The following is a 19,264-nucleotide window of genomic DNA, read 5'->3' on the forward strand; positions in this document are numbered from 1 at the left end:
CAGCAAGTGGGACTTCTTCTCTGGTCCTTTCCGAGGTAACCTGGTCTCCGTATTGTGCTCTATAGGTCTTTCATTGGGGAATGTGTAAGGCATTTTTCTTTTTTTCTTTCTTTCTTTACAGCCCATTCTGCTTGTAGTTTAATCTCTGTCCATTTGCAAGTGTTTCTCAACACCACTGATCATCTGAAACAGTGGTGTATGACATTTGAGATGCCCTGAGGGAGCTGGCATGTGGTGGGTTATTGGCAGGAAGCAGTAGGCAGGATGACTTGCAAAAATATCCATGGAGTGCTGTTGTTCACTGGCAGTAGCTTTAGCAAATTAACAATTATCAAGTGTAATTATTCATAGAATTATTACAGGGAATTAGGAGCAGTGAGCCAGAAGGGAAGGGTTGAATCTGAACACAGGCTTCAGCCGTATCCACAAATAATTAACAATACTAGTGACATTAATCAAGGATCAATATCGCCCTTGATTTGCTCCGATATCCAACTTCAGCTACGCCAAGAAAAGTAAGTCACCATACCACTAAAAGTTAGTTCAGTTCAGCTTTATTTCAAACATGTGACAATAATAATAATAAAAGGCGTGGGAAAATAAGTGCAAGAAGCATGCAAAGGAAATTTTAATTGTGGTGGAGAGAATTTGACCACAAAGCAGGCCTGATCCACACTGGGACAAAAACAAGAAGCAGGTTGCGGTAAATAGACAGCAGTATTTCACAACACAGCACTCTGACACTCACAACATAAGCAAATGAAGTCACAAACTGTAAAGTGTACAGTACACACTATTGATAACTCTGTCTCTGCCCAGACACAGCCCTGTAGCTTCAGCTGCCTCAGAGAGCGCTCACTGTTTATCTGTATGATGTGGCTTCAGCTGGGACCTTTACTTGGCTCCACAGAGGAAAAAGTCTTATCTATCTTCTCAGTGAAAAACCCTCTCATCCTTTCACCAGCTGCTGCTGCACAACCACCTCATTCAGATCTGGAAACTTCAGTCAGTGAATACAAATAGTTAACTCAACAGATGAGTTCAAGATTACCAGTACCTCACCCCATGTTTCAGAGTAGCTAGCACAGGTTCTTAGAATAACAAAAAAAAAAAAACATGGATGCATGGGAACTTTAATTCAACTTTTTCCAAGAAATGGGAACTATGTCATAGATGAAGTGAATGAAGCTGTGAGCTTTTTTCTTTTGTTTTTCCTCTAATCCATGTTTGTTTACACTTTGATAGAATAATAGATTTAGCTGCTGTGAGTTCCTGTTTTGGAGTTCAGGAGTCAGGTTTGGTTTCTGTGTAGAAGGTCAGTTTTGATACAGTATGTGAATAAATTTATTCAGTGACTTTATTTTGTCACAGTAGCTATTCAGAGTTAAAAAGTTTAGTAAAATGTTTGATATTTATATCAATATTGGTGTTTTGAGTCCACAAAGGCAGGGCAGAACACTCTGTCATCTATGAGGCCAAATAACTAGCAGCACACACTTTTTGGACAGTTTTTCCTTGAAAGTCTTTGGGGAGTTGTATTTGACTGCAAACACAGAAAGTGATGGAAGGTTTTATTTGAGGACTTAAAGGGAGAGCTTGAGTCAGAGGTTTGACTCCGTCCCACACTCTCACATCCTCCTGGTCTGGTGGGAATGCTTTTTGGGTGCAGGCCTCACAAATTCTCTTCCTCATTAATGTGTTACAAGGAGGAGGTGAAGTGTCACGACTGCACATGACTTAGAACGAGGGAGTTTCTTTCCTCCCTAACGCTCACACCCGTGGTTCCAGACTGGCTGACACAGTGTGATTTGGAGCATGAGGTCATGGACGAAGTGGTGCCGCTGTGGGACGATGAGTAATGCTATTTGGAGAATCAAGGTTATTTAAGGAACATACAGTTTCTCTAATGGCGTGATCATAATCATTCCAAGAAAAGGCGAGATAATAGAAGAATTTCACTTGTATGCGTGTCCAGTGTTACAACATCAGCCTATGATGGTTTACATGGCTTTTATTTTGCTAGACTCACTTTCACTCATCTGGATGGATTCAGCTGCTAGTATATTATTATTATTAACTTTATTTAGACTGGGAAATATATTAAAGCAGATATCAGTGGAATGTTTTTGTTAATATAAGTCCTAAATAGTCCTATTTTCCGTCAGCAATCACTTACATGAAGTATTTCAGCCTAAACACGAGTCTCTCCGTCACTCTGCTCTGCTGTAACCCGAGGAGAAAATTTTCCTTGTGGGATACAAGTGTTATCCAATGAGGAGAGAGAACGGCATGAAGGGCTGTGTGTGCAGCCAAGGGATGCGCGTGAATGTGGTGACGTAGCACGAGGACCAATTGATGCCTGACAAGGGCGGGGGCTGCTAACTCATGGTGCGTTCAAAGAAACTCGTACTTTGTGTTTTTCCTTCCTGTGAAGTCATACCAGTTCGATCTGGTACGAGTTCACGGGTCGGAAGTTACGAGTGGCCGTTATAGGGAACTTTCACAGACAACAGGATGGTAAAAACACGAGCTACGGGTTACCTGGAACGCTACCAAGTCGTAGTTGTGACTTGAAGCTGTAACTTACGGTTTCAAAAGCCTGCCTTGAACGCAGCATTAGCCGAAACGGCCGTGAAGCTGATATCTGCTTTAAGGTAGCAACCTCATTTACAATAGCTGTTGCTCTGTTCACGAATAAGACTTCTCATTGTTATGCACACAGTTGTAGGGCCCTATAAAATCATAGTAAAAGTTGACAATAAAAAGTTTAGTTTTTTCCCAAATACCGTTTTTTACGTTTTCATTTCCATTTTAATTTTTGGGAATTCCGTTTTTTACCTTTTACTCTTATTTGGTGATATGAGGGGGCATGTGAAACAACACGGGGGGCGGGGGGTTGTGCCACCCAGATTTGCTTCCCTCTGCACATGAAAACAGCATTTCAGTCAAATTCTGCGATATTCCACATTAAAAATAGATTCCTGTTTTAATTGGCCAATTCTGCGATTCCATCTACGATTCCGTGGTCGCGGAAATTATAAGGCCCTACATCATGTGTAATGCATCCCTTTAAGAATTCATATAGGCATGTCAAGGTGTGTAGGTCTGAAATATTTTAAATCAAGTGTACTATTGTGCACACAGATGACACTACTGTCATCTTCTTTTTCTGCAGATTTGCACCTTGATTTTTCCCCCCCATACACATATTATTTATTCTTATTTGAAACAGAATGATATTTATTCCTTGTGAGACATCGTGTGTCAAAATAAAATTTCAAAAGAGATAAAATAGTCCTCCAGTTCCTTTGAACAGCCAGCATATGTACAGTATATCTACTCTGTTGACTTAACATGTGTAAAAGCATGGACTCTCTTGTCATTACTAATGTGTGTGTTGCCTGATACAACCAAACAGACCTGTGAACACTTCCTTGATGAGTGAAAAACATGAGGGCTAATTAGGCTGTGATTAGCTGCATTAGCGTCAACAGAAGTGTATCATTCAGCACCGTCCTGGATGTGTGTTGAAGGGCTCAGGGACACAAGAGACAAACAGCAACCTCATTGTTAGTGTGTTCATATACAGGCAAATGCAATAAGCAGCTAGACATGCATGCCCAGTCTTTTGCACTGTTTGTTTGTGCCATTTCCATAGTGTTTAACTGGGAAACAGAATCAGCTTTCAGACCATACACCCACAACACACACACACACATAGTTCCTCACCGTATCACTAATCCTAATGTGCTGTTGGTAAATACTGCTGGGTCCTGTGAGTTATGTATGTTAAAATGAAATCCGTGTCCAACTGGCGATTCATTAGAATGGCCTCATTGTGCCGGCGCTGAGCAGAGGCTGAATAGCTGGGGACAGAGGTGGCTGGCAGGCTGCCTGCCTGCCTGCCTGCCTGCCTGGCTGGGGCTTGCGCACTTGTGACCCATGTGACAATTAGTGGCCACGTTGAATCTGTGTACGAGCGAGCCAGCATGACCTCACGCTACCTTTGTTGCCCAGACAAGGCACGAGGACACCAGTGTCAGTGTCATCAAGACATTACCAGAATTCTATTTTCAGTAAATAAATCCATAAATTCACCCCGAAAATGTTTCAGGACATTAAACACACACAAAACACAAATTGGGAAGTTTGTAGCAAAGAAAAAACATTCAGCTTAAGAATTAATTCCTTTCCATAAAAAGCGCATCATTTTGCAGCTAAGTTCATAGCGTTGATATCGTGAGATCTGTGAATCTTAGAAGCCGCCGTTTCTTTTCATTTAACAAAGTTGTGTTGCAACTGTGCTGATCTTTTTTTTGCTGAACTTTAAATTGATAGTTCAACATTTTGGCAAATTGGCCCATTGCCATAATCCCTATAGTTTTAGGAGTAGGATTGTTACCTTTAATTGTCAGTGCAAGCTATTTTTAGAACGGCGGAGCAGAGCCGCGAGCTGCTCAGAGCTACACCACGGAGGCTCATGGGATTTCTTGGTTTCCCTCATCAAACTCATCATCAAATATAGGGCTGGGTAAAAATATCGATTCAGCAATGCATTGCAATTCTTTTCTCTGCAATTCAATATCGATTCAGCAATCTTCTGAATCGATTCAAGCCCCTGGCCAGTGGGGGCGCTGCGAGCAACACCCTCGTGTGATTCGCGCTGTACGGACGGGGGCCGCACTAGACCAAACCATAACAATATGGGAGTGAGTAGCAGCAGCAGCGTTAAGCCAGCGCCTTCAAACCTGAAAGCAGATGTGGGGATTCATTTTGTATTTATAGGCGCCGATTCCGTGGGTGCTCCGGTGCTCAAGCACCCACTGACCAGGTTGAGCCACCAGATGCGCATTTCTCCGTGCCGCGAAAAAGCTAAAGTCAGACCGACAACTGCCCCCTTGTGTTAAGCACACGTTGTTATTGATATTGTAGCGTCAGACCCAACGACAAGTCAACAACATAACACAAACTTATCTGACAGCTGCTCTCACTTCTTCCTCTGCTCCTCCTCACTCACTCACCTACACACAGACAGGACTCTGTCTTCCTCACACTCACCCCAGCCCCTCAGTTTCTCATCCCACCTGCCCGTACCATACACATTGACAGTCAGTCAGAAATCACAGAACTTAAACATCATAACAAGAACATTACTGCGGGGTCGCTACAATATTTTCAGTTGTGCAGTAGGCTATTATTAATAATATTGTTTTGTATTGTTTTATTACTCAAAATGTTATGAGTTATTTTCCAAGAGGAAAGTAACACATAGCCTAATTTAAATTTAGCTGCACTGTAGTTCAGTGTTAAAGCAGTGTCATATTTTGTTATGCTATGAGTTATACTATGGCTGTTCATAAGGCATGAAACTAAACAAATAATTATTAAAAAAAAAAAAAATCTGGTACTCTTATTTGTGTATTTCTGCTTGATACTGAATCGATATCGAAGCATTTCAATCAATATCGAATCGATATCGAATCGAATCGTGACCTAATGAATCGAAATCGAATCGAATCGTGAGATTCTCAACAATACCCAGCCCTAATCAAATACACAATCCAACAACTCCAAAACGCTCTGGTGAACAAGTTGTGACCTGCACATTCACCACGCTATGAGATAATAACGGAACGTTACGAGACAGAGTTGTTTTCGAGGTAAATTCATGCAAAACAGCTGATGTGCGTTTCCATTGGGGGCAGTTTTTCATCAAGCAGACTCTGCATTTACCTCTAAAACAACTCTGTCTGGTAACGTTCTGTTATTATCTCAGCGTGGTGAATGTGCAGGTCACAACTTGTCCACCAGAGCGTTGTGGAGTTGTTGGATTGTGTATTTGATGAGTTTGATGAGGGAAACCAATAAATTCCATGAGCCTCCGTAGCGTAGCTCTGAGCAGCTCGTGGCTCTGCTCCACCGTTCTAAAAATATCTTGCACGGACAATTAAAGGTAACGAACCTACTCCCAAAACTATAGGGATTATGGCATTAGGCGAATTTGCCAAAATGTTTAACTATCCCTTTAACCTTGTAACCTTGTGTACATCCAGCCCCCTTTCTTATGTGTGTGATAGTGTACTGTTTAGTTAGTTAGTTAGTTAGTTAGTTAGTTAGTTAGTTAGTTAGTTAGTTAGTTAAGGGGCAGCCAGGTAAATGTTTTCTGTGTTGTCTGGTGGTGTTTGTGCAGTGTGTGTTTATATGTTATGACAAAATGCAAATAAATTTCCCTATGGGACAATAAAGGCTATCTATTTATTTAATTCAAATGTGATCAATGCAAAAGTGGAACAATTTGCCAAAATGTCAAACTATCCCTTTAAGGGTGTTTATAGCAGTTTATAGCCAGTCAAATGTGTTGGGGCAAGATACTGAACCCCACCTTGCTCCTGATGATCCGCCAGTTCATTGGTGTGTGAGTGAACGGGTCACTGAGGCTGACTGACACGGCCTGAACGAGGGCAAGTCTGGTCTGGTTTTTAACTAGTGTGAAAACTATCATAAGGCTCTAGAGCTGTCAACAAATCATTATTCACAAGCTTGTGAAACTGTCACAGCTACCTCTTGGTTTTCTCTCTGCTCAAATTTCAAAGCTTAATCAGGACTATGAATGTTCTGTGTTGCTTCTGTTTTTCTACACACCAGACTATTTGCCTTTATTAATGTTTCCATCATCGTTTCTCCCACGCAGACACACTGTCTGTCAGCTGATCATACAGAGTACATCAGGCATCTTATTGTGGCACCCAACACTCTGCAGTAGGATACCACATTACCTCATCACAGCCTAAAGTCATTATCTGGACTTTGGCTGGAGTCTGTTGTCTCATACGCCCTATTGCAATAAAGGTTTGAATATGGGATGTAAAGTGCAATTAAGTGGTAAATGTCTCTCAAGACCGTGGGAATGTTGTGCAGGTGTTTAGAACAAGGCTCACAGTCACAAGTAAAGTGTCTTTTATGAACTTATAAAGTTCACAATCTAATTTGCAAGAGCTAGAGTTTCCATCTCTCTGTGTAAATTCCCGTTTTCCCAAAGCAGCTGCATATTTCATTGATCTGGTTAGTGTTGGTTCTTGTTGGAAACCTTTATGTCTCTGTCTGTGCATGCTCCACATCAGCTTCTTCTTAAATACACAATGTTGAAAGTTTGTAATACAAGGTACTTGGTCTGCCAGTCAGGAGGATCAGTAGGATTTGCTGGTGCAGTGACAAGGATATGTTCCCTTGCTGGCTTCCCACCAGGGAATGCTACCACCTGTGTGTGCGTGGCCTTTTGAATTCTTCATAGTGGATTTGGAGGTGGTGGGTTTGATTCTGTGAGCCCTGTACTGTAGCTAAATCATGTTGTTGTCAGCAGCTTAACAGTCTGAGTAGCAGACGGTAATGACTTGATGGTTTATCACATGACAGTCATTTGATTAGATGACTGTTAACTTTCTAGCCTAACTAGATTTTTAGCTGAAAAACATTTTGAAAACTAGATTTTTTTTATTACTCTTACTATGAACTACTATTATCTTTTTAAACTCGGCTTTCAATAGCATGGACTAGGCCAGGGCCGGTATGAGATTCTGACCATATGATAACCTAAAGCAAAAAATATCAAGTTTTCCCGCTATTGCGATTACAGCTCTAAAATGTGTTGTTTTGAAATGTCTGGGTCAAGTTAAAATAAATAATAAAATAAATAATTGAATTCTTCTCAATAAAAATCTAAATAAATACAGTCCTTCAAGAGACATGACTTTTTCATACAGTGGTATACCTTGAACCCTGTAACCAGTCCATGTATCTAAAGTTAATTGCTTTTGTTCATAATTAAAAATGACTGTTTATTTTCTACCCTCTTATAATGTGTAATTGAACTACAACAGCCTCTAATATTTTCAAGTCACACATAAAAACAAAGCCTTCAGAGTTTTAAGAGTCTAACGTTGCTCTCAGCGTCTGTAAGAAAAATTAGGAAAAAATCTGAAGAAAATTTCTCAGAGACCAGGTGACATCTTCTGTTGTCTTGTTTCGTACAAAACCCAAAGATATCCATTTTCACATCTGTTCACATTTACTTTCTTATTTAGGGGACCAAGTCCAAATTTGAACATACAGTAAATTAGTTTCATTTATTCAAAAGAACTGCCAACAATTTTACTCCATATTGACCTATTTCTCAACAATCTAATCATTTCAGCACCAATTTAATGTTGTCATTCTCTTCTCCATCTTTGCAGACTGAGACTGAGTGGGAGTACTGCAATGACCAGCCGGCATCCCAGCCATGCAGAGAGCACTCCATCCACAGACAAACAACCACCTGCCGTGGCCCCCAAGCTCCAAGTGCAGCGATCGTTGTCAAAGGAGACCATCACCATCCACTTCTCAGCTTTTGGGAAGGAGGAAGAGGAGGAGGAGGAGGAGATGTACACTACACCTGTCTCCACTACCTCAGCGGCTCAGGAAGACTCAAATATTGTGACAGGCTTGGAAGCGGGCGAGGAGATGTTTGAAGGGGCGCCAGTGGACTCGGCAGCTCAGGCTGCTGTCATTCCTGAACCATCCAGACTTTCCCCCGTATCTCGACAACACACTAACAGCTCACTCGCACAAGCTCTGTCACCGCGTGCTGCCGAGCAAAAAGGCTCAACTTCCACCTCCTCTCCCACAAAATCTTTGAGCTTTCCCTCCAGCGACAAACCTTTTCTAAGTCTGGTGAAGTCTCTCTCCTCTGAAGGCGAGTCCCGTGACGGAGTCTCTTCTTTTCCTGTCCCATCAATAAGACACAGACATCTCATGAAGAATCTCGTCAAATCCTTATCTTCAGACACATCTCAGGATTCATCCTCCTCATCCTCCTCCACACCCTACCGACTTCCGGAGTCCCGCCTTAACCTGCAGCTCTTCAAGCAGTTCACACAGGCCCGGATGCCTTCCGCCACTACATCATCGGCTGGTGACTCTAAAACTGCCCCTTCCTCTCCGTTAGTCTCGCCAGATAACCGCAGCTTCTTCAAAGTGTCGGATGTGGAGGCGCGGATCGAGGACACCAGGCGTCGTCTGTCTGAAGCGATCGCTGAACCGCTTCAGCTACTGAGTAAGATGATAGATGAAAAGGGCGGCGGCAGCATTTACCGACCGAAGGCCCTCTCCGTCAGTGCCTCAGAACTCTCCAACATCACTTCCATCAACGGTCACCTGGAGAGCAACAACAACTACTGCATCAAGGAGGAAGAAGGAGGCGACTGGGAGGCCGAGAGGATCAACAGTTCGGCCTCTGGTCGAACTGAGTCACCGGTTTCCTTCTCCGTTGACACGAAAAGTCACAACAGATCATCTTCACTTTCCATGTCGCTGGACAAGTGCTCTATGTCTGCTCTGGCCAAACAGGAGGATGAGGATTTCTGCATCCTCTACAGTGATGACTTTGAAACTTGTACTGACACAGAAGCTGGTGTTGATAGAACTGATGATACAGGAAGCACTAGTCAAACTAAAGTACCACTAAGTGCTAGTACAGAACCATGCAGCGAAGATGAATCTGAAAGTATGAAACCCGTATCTAGTGTTCCACACTACACTCTCATCATCCTCACCTGTATGGTCTATGGATATTTTGTATTACCTCTGCCCAATTACATTGGAGGAATGCTGCTTGGGATCGGCCTTGGATTCCTTTTAGCCATCGGTGTTGTGTGGCTTACAGGACCAAAACCCTCTGGTTGGTCGAAACATTCCAGATACAACAGGAAGCTGTGGAGTCGGACCAAGTTGGACATTAAGGAACCAGATATCTATAAGGTCAGTGACCCTTTCAGATCCTAACCCTTGGATTTCCCGTCATTCGTCATTAGCACTTGTCTGTTTGTAGATCAGAGTCTAGAGATGTGATGAATTTTCAAAAACAAGATCAGTCTTCATGAATAGGCAATTATGAATCATCTCATGAATTCTTTGGAAGTCAGAAGTAATCAACCAGGGTAGTTACGCTGTCTAATATGGGGTTAGATTAGTCTCATTAATACCTGTAAATGCACAGAGGGTGATCTACAAATATTCCTTGATTTGCACGTGTTTTGATATCCACAATACAAATTTCTAATTTGTAACTTGTATTTTGGTTTTTACAAATACGTGTGTATTTGTAAATATATTGTGTATTTATAAATATAATTTTCCATTTGTAAAAACAAAAAAAGCAATTTGTAAAACTGAAAATTATGTTTGTGAAGTGAGATTTTGCATTTGTAGATCACACACACGCATCTCTTTCCTTGTTGACGTAATTTTGAGACGTTCTTGTTGAGATCCACAAACAAATAGCCCGTGATTCACATATGGCCCGCCCTCCTCACCAGTAGGTGGCAGTGTTGGCAAGTAGCTGAACTGACAACAAACGAAGAAGATTGCTACTGGATTAACAGGAGAAGTTATTTTAATTCCCACTGTAGCACTGTTATTATGTCACTTTATTCAGTTTTAATATTTTTAATATCTACCCTGTGAGGATTTGTGTCAATCATGGAAAACAGTGAAAATATAGTATGCCTTTTATCATAAAATATAGCATAATTTCATATTTAAATAATTCATTTTATTTATTTACATATTTAACTCTGTGGGAAGCTGTAAAGGCATCATAAAAATATATAAAAGCTACATTTTCTTGACAGTTTTCACATTAAAGTGACAAAGCTGCAGATAAGTTACAGTAGATGTCGGTCCTCGATGTAGGCAGGCAGGTGCACTTGAAAGCTCCCTGCAGAAAGCAAATGACAACAAACTGTTTATGACTCGACTCGAACAAAGACAGTGAATATGAGACACTTTCTTATCAATGTGAAGTTCACAGGAGACAGCTCACCTTTTCTGTCACTGCAGAAGCATGTTAACATGGGTGACAACACACACACACAGCAGATATTTACGGCCTCCTCATTTTCCAGGCGCCGTGTCAGATTTTTTTGTCATCAATGTGTTTGCAGTTGTTCAAAAGTGTTTCTCTCTTCAAAGGCTCAAAAGCAGACACGTTACATAAGAACTGCTTTTTTTTTAAAAGGGAGAGTCGTCTACTTGGGAAAACTTACAGCGGTTGCTTTTAACATTCTCATTGTATGTAAAATGTCTTCCTTCCAGGGCTGGATGAACGAGATATCAAACTACGACCCGGAGATGTACCATGCCACGCTGACACACTCTGTGTTTGTCCGTTTGGAGGGCTCCATCATCCGTCTGTCCAAGCCCAACCACAACATTGCCCGTCGTGCCACACACAATGAACCAAAGCCTGATGTCAACTACGTCAGTCAGAAGATCTATGACCTCACAAACAGCAATGTATGTTATTATGTTACTATTTTCCCTGACTTGATAATTTTGGATTGTGTTCACCTTTAATGAGTCCCGTAGCTTTCTGTAACTTGATCGATCATTTGAATTTGAATTACTTTTTCATTTCCTTACCATTTCCATACAGTTCACTATTTCATGAATACATTGTGTGATATTCACCAAACACTGTGACTTTTTAGCGTGGTTAATGGATACCATAGAAAAGTGACATCTTCTTTGAATGGATGGGGGAAAAGTTCTGAGATTTGGTGGAAAACGTATTGAAAGTACCAAACTTTATTAAATTCCTTTCTCCCAAATCATTCCTCAGGTGTATCTAACGCCTCAGGGCCTGGCAAGGAAACGCGTGTGGAACAAAAAATACCCAATCTGCATCGAGCTCAGCAAACAGGATGACTTCATGTCAAAGGCCGAGGGTGACAGGTGTGAGGCCAGCGAGGGTGTGCACATGATGGACCGAGGAGAGGCGAACGGAGGAGTGCAGGATCGAGGGGTTTCATCTTCCTCCGGTAGAGACCTGACGCTTTATCTGTTTGCGAGGACTGGGAGGGAGAAGGAGGAGTGGTTCCAGCGGTTTCTTTCAGCTGCCAGGCTCAAGGCAGACCTGAGGAAAACTTCCATTGTTGCTGGGAGTAAGAGCGGTGAGCAAAACTGATGTTTCTGTTTATGAGACCTTACAGAGGGCAGAGATTGTTGTGTCTTTTGGCCAACACTTAAAGAGGAACTATGCAAGTCCGGTCGCTTTTCCGCCGTTTTGCTAACCCTCATCCTGGCAATGTGCATTTGTTTACAACAAAGCCGGCGAGAAATCAATCAACAGAGCGGTAGATAACGTTATATATCATATACGATGTTATGGCGTGTATATTTGTGTCGTTTCACCTGTCATAAACAAGAGTTTACGGGTTACGAGGTGCGTTTGTGTCGAGGTGCCACAGAGACGAGAGCTGGGACACCGGAGCGGCGGCGGTCTTACAAACGTTGTTTTTCAGCCAAGACACGCAATAACTGACATGCATGTGGAAGGCAGAGAGCCTCCATTCTCCCTGTAACAAGTTAAGCCATTAATTAAACCATCACAATTACTCCAAAGATGTTTAATCAAGGTAAAAAGCTACAAATCCTGCATAGTTCCTCTTTAAACTGTCAAAAAAAAGTCTAAGGATAAACAATTGGCTCAAGTAGAAAAAGTGACACCTCCAAACTTATGTTTCAATATTTCGGACAGTAAAAGACAGAGTGCATCATCAAATTCCTCACTACTTTCTAATGTTTGCTGTGGCCCACAGCTCTGAGCTCTCACAGTCGCAGCAGCAGCCGCAGCAGTCTGGACGAGGCGCTGGGATCTCAGCCCAGGTCAAAGGACTCCTCAGTCTCCTCGACAGCAGCCGGCGGTGCCAGAGCCAAGCCGCTGCTGGACTACAGCGTCTATATGGCCTCTTTACTGCCAGAGCAGGTGACTGTCAGCCCTGCAGCTGCCAGCCCTGTTCTCCAGAGTCCTCAGAGCAGCCCTGGAGCTGACAAGAAGGTGGCGCGTACAGTACTCTTTTTCCATTCACGCTATTAACACCCTGTCTACCCAATATCCTCATTAGGATTACAAGCTTTTCATCTCTAGTCATTTGTCATTTTAATTGTTGCAATTAGAGTACGGTTTAATTAGAGTATGGTTTAATTGTGAAGATTTAGTCTTGTACAGATAAATGTTATTCATATTCTCAGCTTCCAGTGTTTTGTGACATAGTCTCCTGTGTCTTTAGCTCCAGAGCCCCACTTCAGCTCAGGTGCAGCCCGAGGGCGAGGAGGAGGAGGAGACTGTTGCCTGGGTGAACGCGGCTCTTGGTCGGGTCTTCTGGGACTTCCTGAGCGAGCCCTACTGGGCCGACCTGGTCTCCAAGAAGATTCAGATGAAGCTCAGCAAGATACGGGTGAGTGGATCCAGGCCCATGGCAACCTCTCCCATTAGAATTGATTTAAATTCTAAAGTAGAGAATAAACAAAACTGGAGTCATGTTTATCTTCGTACTAAAAAGAATCAATCTTGCATATTAATTTATACATATATTCATCTTCCACATTTGCTTCCCAAATCTTTCAATGAATTCTTTACAGTTAACTCTCAGGTCCATTCTTACAATACAAGACACACTGATCAACTTCATCCTCCCTTTTGCCGCACCACACATAGTCAGTTTTATTTTACGTACAGAGGTTCCTGTAGCAAAAATATCTTCATCCCTGATTCATTTCAAGTCCAGACTGAAGGCCTATCAAGATATACTGTGTCAACCTCATGCTTCATTTTGTTTCTGTCTGACCCTCTCCCCCAGGATAAACTATGTTTTGGTTAATTATTCACAGTAGACTGGTATATAGTTTTAGTACAATGGTAGGACAAGCACAATTGTACTTATATAAGAGACACAGGCAGTGGAGAGTTTGAGTGCAGAATGTGTCATCCACGCTCAAGTGTGTACAGTATGTGTGTGTGTATTGTTATTGCTTTGACAATGTGGTTCTATCATATTCTGCACATTTAATTATTCATGTGTGGCCTGTCAGCTTAGTCGTACACTTGTGTCTTTTTTTTCCAGTTGCCTTACTTCATGAATGAGCTGACCCTGACAGAACTGGACATGGGCTTTGCCACTCCCAAAATCCTTGGGGCATCGAAACCTTCCATCGACTACCGAGGCAAGAGAGAAATCGATAACAGTGACATACTTATATAAACACGCATGCACAAACACACACACATGCACAGTGTGACACACATGTCTGGCCAGTAATATTGACTGTTCGATCCACTGAGCTCTATACATTATTTTCAGGGAGAGCTCTGTTTAGTTTACAGTATTTGCTCAGTCACCCAGTCTGATTCATTATGCCTCATGTTTGATAACACAACTTCCTGTCACCAGGCGGTCGGCCATGCCCACATTAGATACGGCCAACATTAACACTGTTAGCTAGTTATCTATCAGGATACATTTTGCCTTGTGGTTTCCTCATTTTAAGTAGATGCAGTGTCATATTCCTACACTCTGGCTCCTCAGTCAGCATGTTAACTAAAGTGCATGTGCATGAATGCTATCAAATACAAACACTGGCTCTCTCTGTACAGGCTATCAATCTCCACTCTTTGACATTTGGATTGTCTTGTGAAGAGTTGCATTGGTTATATTCAGAAAGGGTAACCACCGTTCACTGGAGCATGCTTTTACAGTACACGTAAGCCTTGCAGGCAGCGTAATCAGGACTGAGCTCCACATAAACAAGAGTAATGCCACATTTCACAATCAAATGACTCGCAGAACTGCTTTAGAGGTGAGAATGTGGGGGGTGAACTTGTCTTAACAGTGCAAATGGGCATAGATACTAAGCATGCAGATTCCTGCTCTAACAAATAAGACCACAACACTACACAGACTAAGTACTAATTTAAATCAGAGGCAGCAGAAGAATCAGCTGCAAACGTGAAAATTTAAATTACCAACAGCAAATAAAAGGCATAAAAATATACACTTATAAAATACACTAATGTGTGGCGCTCCAGTGTAGAGCACATAGCAAGTAGGCTTAGTCCTAACTACAGCAGCCCAGTTCAAAACCATCTCTCCTCTCTCTACCCCCTGATTTCTGTAATAATAAAAACCAGAAAAGTTTAAAAATTAAACAGAAGAAGTAGATAAAAAAAAGCATAATAGTTGGGACAAAAGAGAATAACATCAACTATTCCATTCCATAAATACAGGCCAAGTGTGATTTTTTTTTTGTGGCGCAATCTGCACTTCCACCCACTCAGCCTGTCAGGCAGCGGTAGCCTCCAGGTCAGACAGGCCTGCTTGTTTCTCTCAGCTGGTTAAATAAAGTACAGACCTTTCCCTTCCTCTGCAGCTGCTGCCAGAGTGTCTGACCGGCCGTTAAAATAACTGCTCAGAGTTCAGCACACTGTTGATGTTTCCTGGAAAACTGACATGAACTTTATTGATGACGTTGTGTGCTGTGCTGTAGATCCTGGAAAATAATTTGTAATCGGCTTGTTTACAGAAACGTACTAGAAGTGCAACAACAGTCAGGCTATAAGCACTTTGGCAGGTCTTGTAGTTTTCTGTGGATCAGACAAATCGAGGCTTAGCTGTGTGAGGTCATAGCTGTGTGATCTCTGAAGTTTTCAGCCAACCCAAGAAGCATTTATCAGTTTTTTTTTTAGAATCCCTCCATGTTCCTCCAGACATGCATCAGCACTGAGCTCTCTCTCTTTGTAGCATGTTGCTTCTCTCATCCTCCCTCTGACTTTATATTAGACCAGATTTATCCTTGTATCTGTTTCACACAGACAGTCTCCAGCCCTCCTCCGAGTTCTTTCTTCCTCTCACCTTCTCTCTCATATCATCTTCCTCTTTGTGTACTCTTTAGGCTGCGGTATCTCTCTCCCTCCCTCCTGCTCCATTAATCATTACCTCATTTTTATCACTGCAGCCTCATATCACCCTGTAATGAGAGCAGGAATTAATGCATCTTCAACTGAGATAGCAGCGTCTCTCAGATCAGTTCAAGGCAAAACATCATTTGCCACACCGGGCACAATCAGTGTACACAACAAGACACTATTTTGTTGAAAGGTCATCAGCTTTTATTGTAGTTTAATTTGGAAATCACAATACGTTTTGAATTAGTTCCAGTATTTTATATTTCCTGGAAGTGAGGAGGAGTACAGTAGATAACAGGGCAGATTCTTCAAGCCAATCTGGCTAAACATAACTGAAGCCATTTGTTTATGCTTCTGTTTTCCACAGCTTATACTTCTGCAGAGTAAGTGAATGCCTCATTCCTCTTTTCTGCTGCGTGTTCCCACGATCAATGGCCTTTAAGTGTAAAGTGGTAGTAAGAAGACTTCCAGTGGAAATGGTCAGTTTAGTTTTCCCCTTCTGAAATCTCCACTGCTGTTCCAGTGGTTGTCTCTCCCCCGTGCATCTCAAGTTCTGTCTTTACCTCGCCTCACCCGGCTCCTTCCTGGAACCAGCATGCAGAGTACAGTGGATCGATGAGCCTCTCCAACTGCGTGCGTGTGTGTAAGAGAGAGAGAGACAGGGTGTGTGTGTGTGTGTGAGAGAGAGAGAAAGAGTGTGTCTACAAACAATCAAAGCATTTCCCATACATTGATCTATCGGTGGCAGCCTGCCGCAATACTGACATTGATCGTAGATATCCTACATATTGATTTTCTGTTTTACTAAGTCAAATAATTCAAATCACACCATCATCGTATGATGATGGTGTGATTCACAATGGATGTGCCTGTCATTCTGGATTCAAGCTGCGTTGTCCACCGATCAGACTTATTATTCTGACCACCTGTCTAATATTGTGTTGGTCCGTTTTCGCGTCGGGGTTCCATACTCTGGGTTTATTTCTCCATAACAACCTCCGAACTATACAATTTCAATTCAATTCAATTCAAATTCGCTTTATTGGCATGACAGTTAAAAGAACTATGTTGCCAAAGCATTAGGAATCAATGACACAATACAACTCATGAAACCAAATATATACAACGATACAAATAAATAAAAATATATAATGATATAATAATAATATAATATACATTATCCCTTACTTATTCACTTCACCTGTCAGTGCTCAGAATATTAGGCCTGATCGGTGTATGCATGTTCCCAGAGACGTTCTATATTTGATGTGCTGGGCCCCGGCTCACTAACCAAAGGTCCAGTGTGTAAAATTGTCAAGGTTTATTGGCAAAATCTGAATATATCCATGAATGTATCAGTATAAGTGTATAATCGTGATAAAATAAAATTTGTTTGGTTTTCGTAGCCTTATAATTATTATTTTATATATACGTATAACAAGGGTCTTGCTTTAGAGAGCGTCGCCATCTTGCGCCGCCATGTTTGTACGGCAGCCCGAACGGAAAATCCAGTTCAGTTTCATGAGTTTCGCGTTCATAAATAAACCAACGAAGAAGAGGGTGGAAGGAAAGAAGAAGCAGTAGAAAACAGCAGACATATGGTAAAATGGTTTAGATCTTTACCTCATCGTTCCATGCTCCTGAAATACTCCCAGTCGTCCCAGTCGTGGTAAACAAGTTTTTTTGTCCTCGGAGGCCACCGCCACTTTGCCGACGGGAGGGGTGAGTTTGAGCAAGCAAGCGCTGCCATCTAGAATCTGAACGCTAGATATCAAGGTTTACCCCCCATTTTACACACTGGACCTTTAACTACCCTCAGCCCCTAGTCAGATATGTCATTTTGTGGGAAACACAGTGTTGTCTCTGCATGCTTGTACATTTGTGTCCATGCATGTCTGCTTTTGCACACTAATGAGTCTCTGCACTGCCATGTTGATTTTAATGTGCTCACATATGAAGACATTTCTTTGAACTTACACTGGCTTCACCCCAATTAAGCAATATCTGTCCAGATCCCACAGCTTGCACTGAAGCTCTTCTCTGCTCTTCCCCAAACTAACAAAGCACAGTGCCCTGCCCCAGCCTGACACAGTGCTATTATCCACCACGCCTCTCAGGACAGACAGGGTGAAGCAGGGCCCAGTGGGCTCAGCAGACCCAGCGTCTTCACTCTGCCTCTGCCTCTCTGATTGCCTAACTGTCTATTTTTACTCGCTGCTTTCTCAAGCTTTCCATGACTTTCTAACCTTCTGTTCTTTGTTTTGCCTAAAGTTTTTTTTTTCCTGCTTTCTTTTCTTCCAGACTCTTTTCTCATTCCCACTCTCTGGCACATTAGACTCATTGCATTATCACATCATTTAACACAGCCAGCTGGTGTTCAAGCAACACAGCAGCACCTCATGTCAGTGCTGTTTGTGTTGTTTGACTTCCCACACAACATCTCTTGATCTTTTCCACCTTTTTCCACACATGTCTGTGGGACACGTATGTCAGTTGCAGCAAAGTGCAATGTGTGTTTGTTTGGTTTTTTAAGAATCTCTTACCGGTTTAAACTCATCCGACTCGCATAGTTCATCTTTCCTGCTTTAGCTTTTGTCCTTTACTGCCTCCCAGTGGTGTACAGACAAACCACACCCACATTTATAGGTAGTTTTTGCTCTTTGCACAAAGCAACATGTGATCTGTGTTGTAAAAATAGGGAAAAAAACACAGCACTTTTGTTTGCCCCTGTAAGCCTTTCTTTTAACGGAGGCTTTTGAGTGGTATGTATCATCCAGAGTACAGCAGGTATATCAGAGCAGTGGTGAAGGGAATAGAGGGAGAGCATCCAGTCCCTCCTGCTGATATCAAACAGGAGTTAGAGGGGGGAAGATGTGTGTGTGTGCTCTACAACTGTGTGTCCTCTGTTCAAAGGACATTATGATCGCTCCTCCTTTCTTGCCAAAGCAGAGGGATTGAAAATATAAAAACCAGGGTCTTCATTTCTGTGAGACAGAATGTGAGATGAGGGAAAACAAATTATTGAGAGGATAATGGAGAGAGGGGGCAGCAAGGGGGGCGGTGGCTCTCCATTCCTCATGGAAGGTCACTTTATTATGTTGTCCAAAAAGACTGATTCAAAATGCGATAATTAAGATTATCCAACTTGTACTTTCTGATTTCAACACGTGTTGTCATGCTGAGGGAGCTCATATCCCTAAATCATACACTTCAGACTTTCACTTCTGTCATCTCAGTTCAACATTTCTTGCGTCCCTCAGGTCTCTGGTTTGACCTGGAGGTCTCCTACAGTGGCTCCTTCCTGATGACCCTGGAGACCAAGATGAACCTCATCCGCCTGGGCAAGGAGGCAGAAAGCCTCCGCGTGGGGGAGTTTGGCAAAGATGGGTAAGACAGGAAAGCTCCATCATAACCACATGCACATTTTTTGTAAAGCCCTAAGATATGTCCTGGTTGTTTTCTTTGCTATTTCTGCTTAACTTGACT

General features: G+C 42.2%; 1 protein-coding gene across 2 annotated transcripts in view; it reads left to right on the plus strand.

Moving 5' to 3' along the window:
• The window catches only part of LOC310993711 (testis-expressed protein 2-like), a 35,406-nt gene that overhangs the window by 9,249 nt on the left and 6,893 nt on the right, over positions 1–19,264 (plus strand). For both annotated transcript variants that reach the window (XM_083982152.1, XM_083982153.1), the window contains exons 3-9: positions 8,232–9,795; positions 11,131–11,331; positions 11,657–11,987; positions 12,636–12,874; positions 13,107–13,274; positions 13,941–14,040; positions 19,039–19,165. In XM_083982152.1, the coding sequence (XP_083838278.1) occupies positions 8,257–9,795; positions 11,131–11,331; positions 11,657–11,987; positions 12,636–12,874; positions 13,107–13,274; positions 13,941–14,040; positions 19,039–19,165 (2,705 nt within the window). In that variant the 5' untranslated portion in view covers positions 8,232–8,256. The remainder of the gene's footprint in view (positions 1–8,231; positions 9,796–11,130; positions 11,332–11,656; positions 11,988–12,635; positions 12,875–13,106; positions 13,275–13,940; positions 14,041–19,038; positions 19,166–19,264) is intronic.

The sequence above is a fragment of the Trachurus trachurus genome, assembly GCF_905171665.1.
Source record: "Trachurus trachurus genome assembly, chromosome: 1".
Taxonomy (NCBI): domain Eukaryota; kingdom Metazoa; phylum Chordata; class Actinopteri; order Carangiformes; family Carangidae; genus Trachurus; species Trachurus trachurus.